The 16254-nt window shown below is 47.4% G+C and overlaps 2 protein-coding genes across 2 annotated transcripts; one reads left to right on the top strand and one right to left on the bottom strand.

Annotated features, from left to right (window-relative positions):
* Window positions 1–77: 77 nt before the first annotated feature.
* On the top strand, window positions 78–3186 carry rps27.1 (ribosomal protein S27 isoform 1). The gene is made up of 4 exons (XM_080000000.1): window positions 78–115; window positions 1103–1211; window positions 2093–2203; window positions 2928–3186. The coding sequence occupies exons 1-4, from the start codon at window positions 110–112 to the stop codon at window positions 2954–2956; spliced, it is 255 nt and encodes an 84-aa protein (XP_079856126.1). The 5' UTR covers window positions 78–109; the 3' UTR covers window positions 2957–3186.
* Window positions 3187–6802: 3616 nt separating this feature from the next.
* On the bottom strand, window positions 6803–11671 carry LOC307235325 (small conductance calcium-activated potassium channel protein 1-like; the record flags this gene model as incomplete). Its single annotated transcript, XM_080007361.1, has 9 exons — window positions 6803–7033; window positions 7195–7273; window positions 7789–7916; window positions 8457–8567; window positions 8810–8951; window positions 9080–9201; window positions 9791–10078; window positions 10327–10422; window positions 10772–11671. 9 exons carry the CDS (start codon window positions 11669–11671, stop codon window positions 6803–6805), a joined length of 2097 nt encoding a protein of 698 aa, XP_079863487.1.
* Between the last annotated feature and the right edge of the window lie 4583 nt (window positions 11672–16254).

The raw sequence follows: 16254 nt of genomic DNA, 5'->3' as shown, positions 1-16254 counted from the left end.
GGTAGGTTTTAAAGCCGTCACTTCCGGCCCGGGCTCAAAGGAACCAGCGATATGAGGCGCCCGCTTCCGGTAATGCCTCCTTTTCGGCAGCGGCTTTTTCCTCGCCAACATGCCAGTGAGTACACGGAGCACCGAGAAATGAGCATTTCAACCCCTCGTCGAAGAGCCCCGACCGCGCTCCGACTCCCAGATGCTGTGCGAGGCGCTGGCGGGTCGAAATGAGCCGCTTCCAGGCGAATATGGTCGGCCGGTGTCGGAGTTTTAGGATCGTAAATGTCCCACTTTGTAGCACGGGGAGAGCGCGGCGAGCTGCAAGATGGCGGCCTACATATAACGCAAACATGGAGACGGTCTAACGCGGAATCGGACGGGCAACTCCACCCCAAGAATGCGAAACGGCGTTGTTTACGCGATTAATACTCAATGGGTCTTGCATTTATAATCATTTCAAGTTTAGACCCCGGCCAACTGCGATGGTGCGGTGGAAATGCTTATTACTGCGCAGCGTTGGGGCAGCACATGTAGGCCGAGCTAACTGCTAGTTGTGAGGCGGTCGATGTTTTTACTACAACGACGGGATCCTGGAGTAATGTCGCACACAATCCATCCCTTAAAATACTATAGATACTGTAGATTAATCATACACCCAGTATATGTACAGATTGTACTATATATGTATGCCAACGTTAACAAATCCCCCTTTTTGACTACGAATGGTCGATGCAGAGGTTTGTTGTTTAGGTATTTATTGTGCAACGCCATTTTCTATTTTTTTTTTTTTTTCTGAGTCTCGTCAATAGCTTGAAGTTGTGTTGGAAGCGCCGCACATGCAAGATTTTTCTGAGAAAGTGGAAATCCAGTATTTGGGATGTCAGATCTCATGGTAATAGCGGCGGAGGAGACGCATGTCAACATATTATGGGAACTCCTCGCCGAACACACATGGGCACTGCCAGGACCTATTATTATTATTATTTTTTTTTACAATCTCTTCAGGAGTCGCTCAGTTATTCCAATGACTTTATTGTTGCCTTTTTTTGTTTCTTTTATTTGACGGGGACTGTACTGCCGGAGATTAATGAAGTGTCTCTATATTTTCCAGCTCGCAAAAGACTTGCTGCACCCAACTCCTGAGGAGGAAAAGAGGAGGCACAAGAAGAAGCGTCTCGTCCAGAGCCCCAACTCCTACTTCATGGATGTGAAATGTCCAGGTGACTGTCGAGACACGTTACAGACAAATGTCCGCACGTCATTTAAGAAAGATGGTTTTGGCTTTGGGGCGATTCAATATTATAGTCGTGGAGATTGGGGGTTTTCACAATCTCATAGTCAAAAAAAGTAGACCCCAGTAGAGTTGCGTCGATATCCGGTATTGCCCGTCGTGTCCCGTGGACGAGCCTAGACCAGCGTTTGTCATTGTGCGACGTTCTGGAAAATCAACATATCGACCCGACTATCAGACCGTTTTTATTTTTTATTTTTTCTCCTGGATATACGTCTGGGAAAAGTGGTGTCGTGTTACATTTGAGGTCTAGACTTTTAAATGTCAATATACGGAGGAATAATTAATCAAACTCGTACATTTGGAGTGTTTCGATCTGTTTCCGCACACACACAGTACAGTACAACTGTGGAACAGCGGCCAAACACCGTCCTCGTCCAATCCCTCACTCTCCGTTGCTGTCGTAGTTCACTCTGAACCCAAAATGTTCCCACACGGCTGATTTGAAAGAAGCGGGCGGGTCTTCTACCTCCTGTGTGTCCCACTCGGTTGCACTCGCCATCGTGTGACTGACTCAGCTTGAGCTAAGCTTAGCATGTTGCTAACGGCTTGTTCAGTCCCGCAGCTTAAGGTTTCCGGGCGCAACTCGCGCTTGTGAGATTTGGTTCCACATTACCTAGTGGAGAAACGCTGTATACCGGGCCGACCTCATATCAAACCGGTTTGAGAATGTTTACACGTGCTAAACCCCAGTTGAATGATTTAAAACAATATTTTGAATCCTTGCATAGCTATTGTGATTATTAAGTTGTTATTTTTCATTACCATAATTTATATTAGTTCTAACTGCTGATGTATCAATCTTTCCAGGATGCTATAAGATCACAACTGTGTTCAGCCACGCCCAGACAGTAGTGCTGTGTGTGGGCTGCTCAACAGTCCTGTGTCAGCCCACTGGCGGTAAAGCACGTCTCACAGAGGGTACGTGACATTCTGTTGTGTTTTTGCTTTTTAATCATGTTCAAAGGCTACTGCTCCTCCTTAATTAGATGTTTGTACGTGCTAATGATGGTTTCGAAGTAACATTAATCTTAACTGCAAATTCCTATTTACCATACGTGGTTCCGATAGTTACATGAATACAAAAAAATTGGATTGCTCTGGGTCCTTTTTCTTGAGCTGCCATGGCAAGGCTCCATTCGAAATGAGACAATCCACCCTGTTCTGATCTTTGTCTTTGCGTAAACGTTTTTCGTGGGTCAAGTAATCCATTCAGCACACAAAAAACAACTTGACTTTATGTTGGTCAAAACTGCACTGCTAAGTGACTGGACTGCCCCCACCGTGGCCTTCCAATCTCATTCCGGTGCGAGATAGACCTCAGTTTGCAGAAGGGTGGTGTTATATCAATGGCTTCCCCCTTTCGAAGACTGAGAACAAACCTTTCCATAGTGTAAAGTGCTGCTCATTCCTGTGGCCTGTCTTGCTTCACCGTTAATATCAATTGATGTATATCGGATAATGGATTGATTAGCATTTGCGTCTAAATGGTTCTATTAACAAGAAACTGCATAGAAAGTACTTTCTATTATCACCTTTTGTATAAAGGGCATTGGAGAACAATGCTTTGCAGCAGAGGTGGTATCTCTGCTGTAATCTGCTCTGTCGTCGGTAGTGACCTGGCTGTCTTATCCTGTTTTATCAGGGTGCTCATTCAGGAGGAAGCAGCACTAAAAGCTTTCCCTGGTGATGGAACGGGAGAGGAGCGGTTGGACCGGTTGATCTCAGCGTCTTCTGCCTGACATGACGGCCTCCTCTTCATCCGCGGCTGAACGAAGCGTTTTAGGGAGAAAAAATGATTGGCTGGACAACCTATGAATTCATTGTACATTGTGAAGCATCAGTTGCCGCTGTAACTCAACCCTCCAACTCTGTCTCTCTAATAAAAAATGTTGTTTTGGCTACATGGTGTCTGAGAAATTGATTTCCCAACGTGGCATTACTGTATTAACTCAGCTGTAAGACACCAAAACAACTTAAGTGCGGTGGTCTCAGTGTTTGTAGTTATTGTGTCATCACTCCAGCATAATGTAAGATGAGAACGATAATTGACTTAATACAATCAATAGTGTAGGAAATGACTTATGTCAAGATTCTGTTTGAGGCAATATGATCGGTCTAATGAGGGAAGTTAGTGATGCGGGGTCATGGCCAGCCATGGTCGGGTGTTTCAACTTCATGAGGGAAATTTTGAACAAAAACATTTTTGAGGAAGTGATGTGGACATCACAAACCTGTGACTCAGTTTTGGATGGAGACTCACTGTTGTAGTGCCCTTAGTATTGTTGAGGTGATTTGTTGCTTTTTTTTCTGGTAAAATATAAATGAATACAAGTGCTATTTCAATGTCAAAATGCCAAACTTCATTTAGAAAAATGGAAGGACACCTGACTAAAGTAAAATAAGAACAATGATGATTACAATGTTTGTTTTTTGTGCAGGACAGACATCGCAGTCATCTTAAACTTGGGCATTCATTCTTAGGTCAGTCTAAAACGCCAGACATCTCAACATTTATAAGGGGTCCATTACCATGTTGCGGTCAAGTTTTTAATGATACAACTTAATTTAATATTTTTTTCTACATAAATACAGCTACTTCACATTTCACATTTCTTTTTTTGTCGTCCCTTCACACAACCTCAACCATTTGTAAATAGGCCATGGAGGAAGAAGTACTCCAGCCTTTCACTGAGGAAAAAGTACAAATACCCTGACATGTGCATACTCCAGTGCAAGTCCATGTGCTATTTTGCCATTTCTTGCCATAGAAAGTTCCCTTAACAAATTACAAGTGAAAGTCTGTTATATCATGGCATCGGCACTAGGTAATCTGATTGTCTCAGAGAATAGACATTTGTTTTCAAATTGTAGATGTTAGGTTAGGCCAGCTTAGGCCTGGCTCACACTACAAGATTTTTAAAATCTCAACAGATTCTGAAAACGTGAGGGACCTGACACATAACGACAGATCATGATCAATTTAACAGTTTTGTACCTAGAGTGTGCAGAGAGCAACGATTATTCCTGAACATCACCACACACTAACAGATTCCATTCCCCAAAGACTTGACACGGAGGTGTGGCTACGCCACATTCCCAGAGTCCCGAATCTCAAAACCGAAGGAAAAAATAAAAAACAATGGACGACATGGACTGTACATGTAACTTTTTTGCTTTCACAGTGTTGGCATATGCCGCAATGGCTGCCGTTGCGTTTTGGACTTGTTCCCCTAGGCTTGGCTCCCAATTGGGTCTTGCTCTTCCTCAATATATCTCCCAATATTTGCGATTTGCGATCGGTGTCGGACACCCAGGCAGATGGGGTGGGGGGGGGGGGGGGGAGTAAAAAAAAACACTCGTAACATCCCTTTACACCACAGTATAATCTGGCACACAATCAAAAAATCAGGACTTTGTTCACGATTATTGTAAGGGAGGAATCAGGCTTGATTGTCTTGTAGTGTGTACCCGCTTTAGTGAGTACTGATACTTGAAAGGATGCACTTAAGTGCACATACTTTCCACCACTGCCCTAAAGCCAAGATTTCATGTCTCGACTGTCTTGGTGAAGGACTTTGCTTCACCCTCACCCTGCCTGTCCCTCACCCTGCCTCTAACTCAACCTGCCTATCCGTCAACCTGTCTGTCCTTCACCCTGCCTGTCCCTCACCCTGCCTCTAACTCAACCTGTCTGTCCTTCAACCTGCCTGTCCCTCACCCTGCATGCCCTCACCCTGCCTCTAACTCAACCTGCCTATCCGTCAACCTGTCTGTCCTTCACCCTGCCTGTCCCTCACCCTGCCTCTAACTCACCCTGTCTGTCCTTCAACCTGCCTGTCCCTCACCCTGCCTGTCCCTCACCCTGCCTGTCCCTCACCCTGCCTCTAACTCACCCTGCCTATCCGTCACCCTGCCTGTGCCTCACCCTGCCTCACCCTCACCCTGCCGGTCCCTCGCCCTGCCTCTAACTCACCCTGTCTGTCCATCACGCTGCCTCACCCTCACCCTGCCGGTCCCTCACCCTGCCTCACCCTCACGTGCCTGTCCCTCACCCTGCCTCACCCTCACCCTGCCTCATCCTCACCCTGCCTGTCCCTCACCCTGCCTCACCCTCACCCTGCCTCTAACTCACCCTGCCTGTCCTTCACCCTGCCTCACCCTCACCCTGCCTCACCCTCACCCTGCCCGTCCCTCACCCTGCCTCACCCTCACCCTGCCTGTCCCTCACCCTGCCTCTAACTCACCCTGCCTGTCCTTCACCCTGCCTCACCCTCACCCTGCCTCTAACTCACCCTGCCTGTCCTTCACCCTGCCTCACCCTCACCCTGCCTCACCCTCACCCTGCCTGTCCCTCACCCTGCCTCACCCTCACCCTGCCTGTCCCTCACCCTGCCTCTAACTCACCCTGCCTGTCCTTCACCCTGCCTCACCCTCACCCTGCCTCTAACTCACCCTGCCTGTCCTTCACCCTGCCTCTAACTCAACCTGCCTATCCGTCAACCTGTCTGTCCTTCACCCTGCCTGTCCCTCACCCTGCCTCTAACTCAACCTGTCTGTCCTTCAACCTGCCTGTCCCTCACCCTGCATGCCCTCACCCTGCCTCTAACTCAACCTGCCTATCCGTCAACCTGTCTGTCCTTCACCCTGCCTGTCCCTCACCCTGCCTCTAACTCACCCTGTCTGTCCTTCAACCTGCCTGTCCCTCACCCTGCCTGTCCCTCACCCTGCCTGTCCCTCACCCTGCCTCTAACTCACCCTGCCTATCCGTCACCCTGCCTGTGCCTCACCCTGCCTCACCCTCACCCTGCCGGTCCCTCGCCCTGCCTCTAACTCACCCTGTCTGTCCATCACGCTGCCTCACCCTCACCCTGCCGGTCCCTCACCCTGCCTCACCCTCACGTGCCTGTCCCTCACCCTGCCTCACCCTCACCCTGCCTCATCCTCACCCTGCCTGTCCCTCACCCTGCCTCACCCTCACCCTGCCTCTAACTCACCCTGCCTGTCCTTCACCCTGCCTCACCCTCACCCTGCCTCACCCTCACCCTGCCCGTCCCTCACCCTGCCTCACCCTCACCCTGCCTGTCCCTCACCCTGCCTCTAACTCACCCTGCCTGTCCTTCACCCTGCCTCACCCTCACCCTGCCTCTAACTCACCCTGCCTGTCCTTCACCCTGCCTCACCCTCACCCTGCCTCACCCTCACCCTGCCTGTCCCTCACCCTGCCTCACCCTCACCCTGCCTGTCCCTCACCCTGCCTCTAACTCACCCTGCCTGTCCTTCACCCTGCCTCACCCTCACCCTGCCTCTAACTCACCCTGCCTGTCCTTCACCCTGCCTCACCCTCACCCTGCCTGTCCCTCACCCTGCCTCACCCTCACCCTGCCTGTCCCTCACCCTGCCTCTAACTCACCCTGCCTGTCCCTCACCGTGCCTGTCCCTCACGCTGCCTCTAACTCACCCTGCCTGTCCTTCACCCTGCCTCACCCTCACCCTGCCTGTCCCTCACCCTGCCTCACTCTACCTGTCACTGCCATTCACGCTGGAAGTGGCTTCCTTGGTCTCCCTCTCCCGCAGGAGGTGTCTGATGGAGGAGTTCTGCGTGGACAGGGTGCTGGAGAGGAGCGGCATCAGGCTCCTGAAGCCCTCCCGCAGCTCGGCCACGTGCTTCTCCAGGCTGTTGACGTGGGAGTCTAGGTCGCCCCGGCAGCTCTGCACCTCTGACAGCACGTCGTACATCAGGTTCTGCATCTGCTCGGCAACCGGGGTTCGCGTTGTGGTTTGCAGCGGTGTCGGGGCGCGGGTGGTCGGAGTGAGAGTCCACACGGAAAAAACACGGAGCAGAGGGATGATTAGATGCCAATTACTGGGTGGTTTGAGGGGACGCTGTGCAGTGTTTTAGGGTCACTTGCCTCCCTCACCTTGCAGAGATCCACCAGTGTGTTGGCCTGGTCCGCCAGTCTCCTTCTCTCCATCTTCACACTGCGCAGCCTGGGTACAATATGAAATCAGTGTCCTAACATTAAACTGTATTCACCTCAAACCTAAACCTGGTTCAACCGGGAGAGTCTTGTTGAAAAATAATCTTCTTTTCAAAATTAACATGGTAAAGGCAGCAGCATCAGAACAAAAATGGTGCCCAGAAATGAGCAGGATATAACAGGAGTGCATAGATAGAAATGTGCCAAAAGAAAGCTGGAATCGTATAAAATGGAAAACACTCATTAAAATGTAATTTGATTTCAGCCGAGCGGATGTTTTCTGCATTGATATTACACTCGTTGTGCAGAATTCATTGAAGTTTTTTCCTCTTTAAGTTTGTGCATAATTGTTCCATTGAACACAGGCTGTTTGAAGGGGTGAGTGACAAAATGGCGACACCTTGATATGTCCTTACTGCTGAAAAAAACGTAAGGAAAGCACATGTTTTCTTGGGAGAACCAAGGAGAGTTGATGAAGCAGTCCTGAGAGAGGGCGTCATAAAACAATAAGGTTAATGTTCCTACTGGTGAATGGCCAGCAGCAGCTTGCGCTGGTGCATGCGGACTCTGGTCTGGTCCCGTTCCCTCGACAGCTTGGTGTGCTTGTAGATCAGCCAAGTCTCCCTCAGCACGTTGGCTGCCGCAATTTTTATCTAGTGAGTGAGAACGGACATGACAAATGGTTTTTGTGAGACCATTTAACTCTGATAAGCCATAATTCATTTTTTTTTTTGCGCTATAGTCATTATTAAAACACGGCGTTGCTGCACCAGCAAGTTCTAACTCCTACAGTATACTTCACAAAATTAATTATCCAGACAATTCTCAAGATGATTCATTGTATAGTCATGAAATTAAGATTATAGTATAAAGTTATGCAGTTCAGTTAAGAAGGCATGACCTCCGGATCTGAAATATTGGAGGTTTATTTGAAAAAATAAATGTTGGCCTTATAATTGACATCAACTCTACGATATAAAAAATACATCTCTGCAGCAGTTACACCAAAAGCTCTTTCATTGAGACTTGTTACTTGTGAATGCGTGGATAAAGGCGGAGCCGTTTTTGTGACAAACCCAAGTGCAGCTTTGGCATTTGGGGAAAGCAGCCTTCGCGACTACAAAGTGCAGGTGACGAGTCGGGATGATTGGTGACGCGCATACGTCGCCTCCAGTTCCAACTCTGGTGCTTACCCTCTTGGTGATATGGGAGTCCATCATAAAATTGTGGACGTGTTTCTCCGCCCTGGTCAGCTCCAGTTTCCTTGCAACCACGGCGACGACCAGGACCGTGCAACCTGCGCCCTGAGCAGACGGACAAGAAGGGAAGATCATCTAAATATTTAAATATGAAGAAAAATCCTTGTATTAAAACTCTAGGTCTCAATAATTGATTTGGAGCGGGGTGGAAGGTTTTGGATGTGAGGTTAATCTTTAGGTCACTTCCATGAGCACAATACTCATTTTACTCAGATCCCCTCGGTGTTTCTTAAGTTTGGCGACAGTATTTCTATTAATTTCCCAGTGAAGTAATTTTTATTTCCTACCATTATTCCGGTCAGCAGACAAATGCTCCGGCCACAGTAGGTGTGAGGCACCACGTCCCCGTAGCCGATGGACAAGAAGGTGACCGACACCATCCACAGCGCCTCCATGTAGTTGCTGCTCAGGTCCCTGTAGTTGTGGTGCCTGGGAAATACGTTGGATGTCGAGAACGTATATATTTTTTGTCTGTTTGTTTTTTGTACCAATTTTGCCCCAAATTGTTCGGATTTGGGATAATACGCAAGCCCGCCGTACTGTGTTCATTCACAAACCTCTCGCACACGTGCAAGCCCCAGGCCGCCACCAGCCACAGGGAAACGCTGAAAATCATGAGCACGGTCCCAGGGTAGGTGGTCATCAGCGTCTTGCCCACAAAACGGGTGTTGAAGTGTATCTTAAAAAAACAAGAAACACATTCACGGCCCATTACGTCATAATTGAAAAAACGGGGCCTACTTAATAACTGCACTGTATTTAGGAAAGCACCTGTAAGGTTATATCATACAGAGGGCACAAAGGATCAAAAAGCTTGTTCTCAATCCGGCCCTATGCACGGATAAGAGGTTTGGTGTTGCAGAGGGGACATAAAAGGTCACTTTCTTCACTTCAAAAGCCTCAATAAAGGGAGCAGATTAGTGGGTTGGATATGACTGCTAGTAAGGGGCAAAACCAGAACGTCAAAAATCACTGAAAGTCACAGGATCAAGTGTGATTGCCACACCTCGAGTGCCACACCTGTTTTGCTCTCTCTGCCCACCTAGACGGGACAAACACATGTAGACGTGAAAGGGGGATGACACATTTGAGTCTACTACACCACAAATTCTATGGATGGATGCTATGGAATAGAAGCTACCAAATCCTGTTGTCCTGCAGTATTATTCTGAACAGCTATTTCCTTAAGGTGTCGCTAGTATTTTACAACCCAGTGGAGCCGGGGACCAAAGCCGACGCCCGTGCGGGGCGCGGCCGTGACCTCCGACCTTGTTCAGAGCGCCGATGCTGCGAGAGGCGGTGTCGGTGAAGAGGCGGCTGTGCAGCATCATGGCACGGCCCAGCAGGTAGAGCCGGAGGAACATGGGCAGCGCCAGCATGATCTCCAGCTCCGTCTCTGACAGCACAGAGGACCTGGCGGTCTGCTGGAAGTAGGACACCAGGCCCACCGGGTAGGGGTGGATGCCCACCGCCGTCAGCTCCAGTGCGATCAGGGTCACGCGCTCGGTTGTCATGGCGATCCGCCAGTCCTCTGCGCCGCTGTCGTGCACGTAGAGCTGCGGACAAGGAGGGGAGAGCGTTTCAGAGTGTTGATGCCTCATACCGCAAAGGAGCAGAAGCACTTTATAGAAAGACTGGTAGACTTTGACCAGAAGAAATCGTCGTCATTGTACAAAAATCATCAAAATATTTGCGACGAGTGGAGTTATTCACACATCGGTTTCTCAACCCAAACCTCTTTCGTGAAGTCTTACAAGTTCAAAAGTCACGCTGAGGTTAATGTGATGAAAAAGAGCCGTTTTACCTGCACCTCACAACAGTGGTAGGCGATGATCAAGCAGAGGAGGATGATGGTGGACACGCTGATCACTGACTTCAGGGCCAGAGAGTAGACTGAACTCTAAGGAACACACACGCACGCACGCACGCACACACGCACACACACACACATAGCACGCGCACGCATTTTAAGATTGTATGAAATGGCTCTGGCTATCCCCTCGTAATCTTCTAATCTCTATTACATACATTGCATTGAGTTAATCCACTTGCTTGATTTAATGAACATGATCACGTTGACGTAAGCCCTCATGCTATAGCTCGTCAGATCCCACCCCCAGGAAGAGCTTTATCATTTTAAAAATGGCCAGCGTAAATGCTTCTTCTATTCACCGCAAACGCAATGCAATTTTGCCTATGAAAAATCGCCTACGAAGTCTCTTTTCTGTGTCCCGCCCCCTGACACTGACCTTGCTGTAGACGCTCCAGGACAACTCTGTCTCCATCACCATCACCACCACCCCAAAGATCCCCACCGCCAGGGCGCAGTCGTTGAGCCGCTGCCTCCTCTCAAACAGGGCCCTCCTGCGGACCAGCCGCCACCCGATGTTGTGGGTTTTCCAGTACTGGTCGTCTTTGGCGTCTTCCTTTGGTTTGGCCGTTGGGTTCGACCCCGTGCACCTGGCCCCGGGCAGCAGGCCCTGGGCCTCCGCCTGCGCCGGGCTCAACTGGGCAGCGGAGGTGACGGGGGTGGCTGCGGCCTCGTTGTAGATGTGCGGCTGGACGTCGTCCTCTCTGGCGGTGATGATGATCTCCGGAAGGCTGTGGCGGTCGTACATCTCCATGGCGACTTGGCCCGACCGGCGACCCTGCCCGTCTTCCGCCGCGCTCCTGTCGTCGCCGTCCCTGAAATCAATGTAGGAGGTGCGGGGCACCATCATCTTGTAGGGCGACCCGCAGGCGCCCGCGGGGACGTCGCTGAAGGAGGTGACTTTCTGCTGGTGCCTGTGGGGCTGCGGACTCCTTTTGGCTTTGTGCGGCTCACTCTGCTCCTTGTGGCCGGCATTTTGCCGACCCGCGCCCTTCCTGTCCTTGCGGTTGTCCTTCCTCTTGCCCTTGTCTCCCTTCCTGTAGGTGACGGGGGAGGGGGCGACGTACAGGTGGCCGTTGTACAGAGGGGTCGTGGCGATGGCCTGGGTTCTGTCCAGCCACACCGTGTGGTCGATGCCCATTTGGAGCGTGCGTTGGATCCCGCACTGAGGGGGGCAGGCGGAGGGCACGGATGCCATCCTGGCTGGAAGGAGGGGCCTCTGGTCCTCTCTCTCATCTCCCTCCAAAACCGACAAGTTCATAGAGGGGGAGGGCTCCATGGTTTCAATGGGGTGGAGAGTCACTGGACTGGTCTGACCTTTATGGAGGTTGGAAGGAAGGAAGGAGGAATGGAGGAATGGGAAGACACAGAGAGGGGGAGAGGGCTGATGCTGAGACCAGGCTATAGCACGGCCAGTGAGGCCGAATCGGTCAAATATATAAGATGAGTTAGACCATCTGGACGTTTCTCTACCGATTACTGCTTTTTATTGGTCGGCAATCCCAACTGCGCTGCCACTGTTTCTCTTCACTGAGTCAATCCTTATATAACGTGGAAAAAAGACCAAGAGCAACCACAATTTAACATCCCCGAAATAAAAGAAAATCTGCTATTTTCAAAGACAACCGAATCTTCTATCCAAATATAAGATTCTCTCGCCAGCTTGAGTCCCGTCGCAACACATTCAAGACAGAGTCGAATGTTCCCACTCACTGTCATTCTCTCGTAACAATTGGTCTTCGTCGTGTGCCTTACCTTTGGAGGACCTCCTGAAATGAAGCTCCCAATTTCCAATCAGTGCAATGTTGGGGGAAAAAAAAGGACTCAACTCTTAAGTCCTCAACTCATCAGTTAATTCTCCAAATATCCCGGGATTAATTTGTCTTAATGTCATGCGGGTCACATCTGCCCTCACCACTGATAGATCCTTCTGATAAAATCATTGGGCACGGGGTATCACATGGTATTATGAACCAAAAAAATGTGTTTAAATAAAAAAAAAGAAAACAAGTTAAAAACAGAAGAAAATAGATGAATCAAGTAACAACTATATTCCCAGTGCCTTTCCAGATCTGCTGCGTTTGCCGAAACCTCCAAGCAGCGCATTAGCAGCCGCAGCATCGCCGAGCCCCTCCCAGAGATTGAAGCTGAGGTTGTGAACTTTGCTCCGAGCACGTCCCCCTCCATATAAAGCCATTTATTCCATTGTGTCCTGTGCGTTCAGAGCTGTAGGGGCCGTCCACCCACGCGGCTCCGTCTCTACAGCCGAGGGGCTTAATGGCTTCGGCACCAGTCAGCTGCTGCAGATGTTGAGCGAGGGAAAGCAAAGTGTGTGTCATCTGACAGGCTGAGTTTCAGCACGGATTGGTTGACTTCTTGCTTCTTGTATGTATGTATGTGCTTGTGTGTGTGTGTGTGTGTGTGTGTGTGTGTGTGTGTGTGTGTGTGTGTATGCGTGGGTGTATGATTACGTGTGTGTGTGTGTGTGGTGTGTATGCGTGGGTGTATGATTACGTGTGTGTGTGTGTGTGTGTGTGTGTGTGCGGCCACATGTGCGGCCCCAGTCACCAATGAAGTACTAGTACTAGTACTCAATTAATAGTCACAATCAGAATAGATACTAGTTGGAGGTAAGTATTTGAAACACAGAGCCCCATAGGATTCAATGACAAAATTGTCCAAATTGCTACAAAAGCATTGCAATAGTAACGAGTATCAATTGAAAAGTTACTAGTTAGATACTGTTCCAAATATTACTAGAAATGTAATAGCAACTAGGAACTAAAATATAAGTACTAGTACGTGTGAAGTAAAAGGTGACTTTTATGGATTAAATGTTAAAATGGCTGCCTGTATGTGTGTGTGTGGGGGGGGGGCATAAATCCTACTTAAAAGAAAAAAAATGTCACTGGTCTCTGTTGCTTGATCAACAATAATCTATATTTTTTTTGTTCACAATTTCAACAACGGGTTTCTTTTATCGCTAGTGGCAGCATCACAATTGGGTTGTTTAGCTCCGTTCTTCTTTTTAATCTTCAGGAGAGAGAATGACAGTCCCCGATATCAGCGCCGCAGATTAGTATTAGAGATTAATCAAGTCTCGCAGTCAGAGATCTCATACTTATAAGCTTATGAAATATCAAATATGTCTCTCCCTGTCTCCCATAACCCAACAATATGTACAGAGTGGGTGGAGTATTAAGCATTAAAGTCACAACAATGACATTCAGCATCATTTGGATAAATCCTACGCGCGACAGATGGAACCTCCAGATAAAAGTGACCCATCCTGCGGGTGACGCCCAAGGGGGAGAGGTTGGGACAGCAGAGGAGTGGGCGGATAAAGGAGAGAGTTATATAACCTGAAGACATGAGAGAGGAGACGGGGGAAGAAAGTGAACGCAGATGGTTTAAAACCAAGTGTGGTGTTTCCGGAGGGACTCATCCAGATGTCGTCTGAGCAGCACAAGTGTTTCGATTTAAAAGACAAGCGTTGATGGGTCCTTCAATTCTGTAAAGTGCATGGACTTCATTGGCAGGAAACTTCCGTGTCGTCTTTGAGTCGTATCCTCTTTTGATCAGAATGTGAACCGAAATCCGCTCATCCACATTTTTCATATTTGCATATTTTCTTATATATTTTCATATGGGAATTTGTCGTGGTTGGTGAGGTTAGTAGATTGCTGTAAAGACAGTTTGAATAAAAAAAAGCTTAACAGTATGAAAGAAAAATAAAGAAAAAAGCAAAATATACAAAATAGCCCCAAAAAAATGGAAAAGTGCATGTTGACACTGCATACATAATAATTATGATAATAATACATGTAATAATAAAACATAATAATAATACATATAATAATTATAATAATAAATATAGCTGCGGGCATCAATACATGAAAGTTCAATGGAGGTATGTGCTTGGGCTCTTTGTTCCAGTGTGTTTTGTGATGCAAAAGTTCATTTTTTTCAGGCCCGGTACAGTATAATTCTATGATGGGCGCTGTTTTCCGCTGTGGGTGGGTTTCCTAAGCCGTAACTAACAATGGTTATCATTCTGAAGTAGAGCTGCACGATTATGGCTGAAATGATAATCACGAGTATCTCAGTCAATATTGTGAGCGCAGTTATTTATCACGATTATTAACCCATTATGGGGAACACAGTTCTTTAATGGCACTTTGCAAATCAACAGAAAACTCCCATCCCAATAATAATGTATTTTATAAACCTATAAATAAGTAAACTAAGGATAGTGGTTGAACTGACTTCAACTGTAGAGGATATATAATAAAATGAATTGTGTGTAGCGGGTTACACATTTTGTTGTAACAAATCTTTGAGGCATCTGGAAGGGAACCCAAAAACACAAAGTGTTTTTGGGTTCCCTTCTCACATTTGAAAACACATACACAACAAATACATGTTCATTGTTTTATGTAATTGCTTATGGTTATTGTCACCAGTAATTATAATTCAGGAAGATTGTATACATTGATATCTCTGGAATGTCTCTAAATTCTGACAGTGATGTCATTGGGTTTTTATTTTGTAGAACTTACTCTGGTGTGTGTCAGTCGTCCTCAGAAGCGCATATATTTATGTGCAGTACACTGCACTTTGTTTAATCCAATTGTCTTCTGGCAATACTTATACATACATAATAAAGGTTAATAGTAATAAAATAATACCTGTCACTTTGTAACTTTGTACGGTTAAGCGTTCCTAGCTTATATTCCTTTAGTTGAAGTCCAATCACAATAACTCTGTCACCTGATCTGTGTACTCCATCATCTTGTGCAAGCCTGCTGTGCGTGGTGCCATCTTGGTGAGGTTGTGATTGATGATCACAAACTCCATCCACAACACTGAACCGCCGATCTGGATGAAACTCGAACAACTCCATGCTGGAACTGCCCTGAATACACACCTTGTTCAGATTGTCTGTGAGTTTGTCGGATGTATGGCATCCATGAAAGTCTGCTGTCAATCACATCTGCATTGGCTGCCATCTTGGTGAAGTCCAAATTGTTGCCCAATCACTAGACTGCAATGCTATCATGTGACCTGTGCGTGCCATCATTTGTGCATGCCTGCGTGTTGATAAAATTTTTTTTTTTTACAAAATTATTCCACAATAATGGCTCGATCTGGATCAAACTTGGATGACGATATGTTGGCACTGCCCCGCATACACATTATTTATCTGGTCTGTGAGTGCGGCAGCTCCATGACATTCATAGACTACTGAGGTCAGTCTTTCATTACCAAAGCAATAGGGGACTTGACCACTAGTAATATATTACATCATTAAGAAGACACTATTCTCCAAAAGCGACTTAGAAAAAGTACGTCAATATATACAAACTAGTGATATATATATAGATAACAGTGAAACAGTCTATATTGTACATTCTCTACTGGCGAACTTCAAATATGAATCATTTTACTGAGGACCCCTGGAACCTTTTGATTGACCCCTGGGGGACCCCATACTACCGGTTCATCGGGTGCTCACTAAATAATAACAACAACAACAATAATAATATAGGTAATTCTGTGTCAACCTGCTTTATTCCAAACATGTTGACAGTGTTGAAAGACTGAGATGAACAAACAAAAACAGCTGTACGGAAATATATTTTTGTCTTTAAGGGTAAAATAATTTAAATAGTGTTTTCTTTTCCCCCCATAAACCTTTAGACACACCATAAAGATTTCCAAACGGCCGGTGGCCTTCCCATGCCAGTTCTAGTACTATATAAATACCATGGTCAGGGCAGTATCCGTGGAGCTCGTTGTAAGACAGACTGGATCGGAGCACAACGAGGGGAAGGAGGGATCTCTAGAGAGGTTACTAATTGA

Source organism: Zeus faber (assembly GCF_960531495.2).
Source record: "Zeus faber genome assembly, chromosome: 1".
Lineage (NCBI taxonomy): Eukaryota > Metazoa > Chordata > Actinopteri > Zeiformes > Zeidae > Zeus > Zeus faber.
The sequence above is the reverse complement of the archived record's forward strand: the minus strand, read 5'-3'. Positions and strand labels throughout refer to the sequence as shown.

Bases quoted from the DNA above. Each gene is read 5' to 3' on its own strand.
- rps27.1 (XM_080000000.1), top strand. The intron at 1,212-2,092 runs GTGACTGTCGAG...CAATCTTTCCAG, and splicing joins CATGGATGTGAAATGTCCAG to GATGCTATAAGATCACAACT. The intron at 2,204-2,927 runs GTACGTGACATT...CTGTTTTATCAG, and splicing joins TAAAGCACGTCTCACAGAGG to GGTGCTCATTCAGGAGGAAG.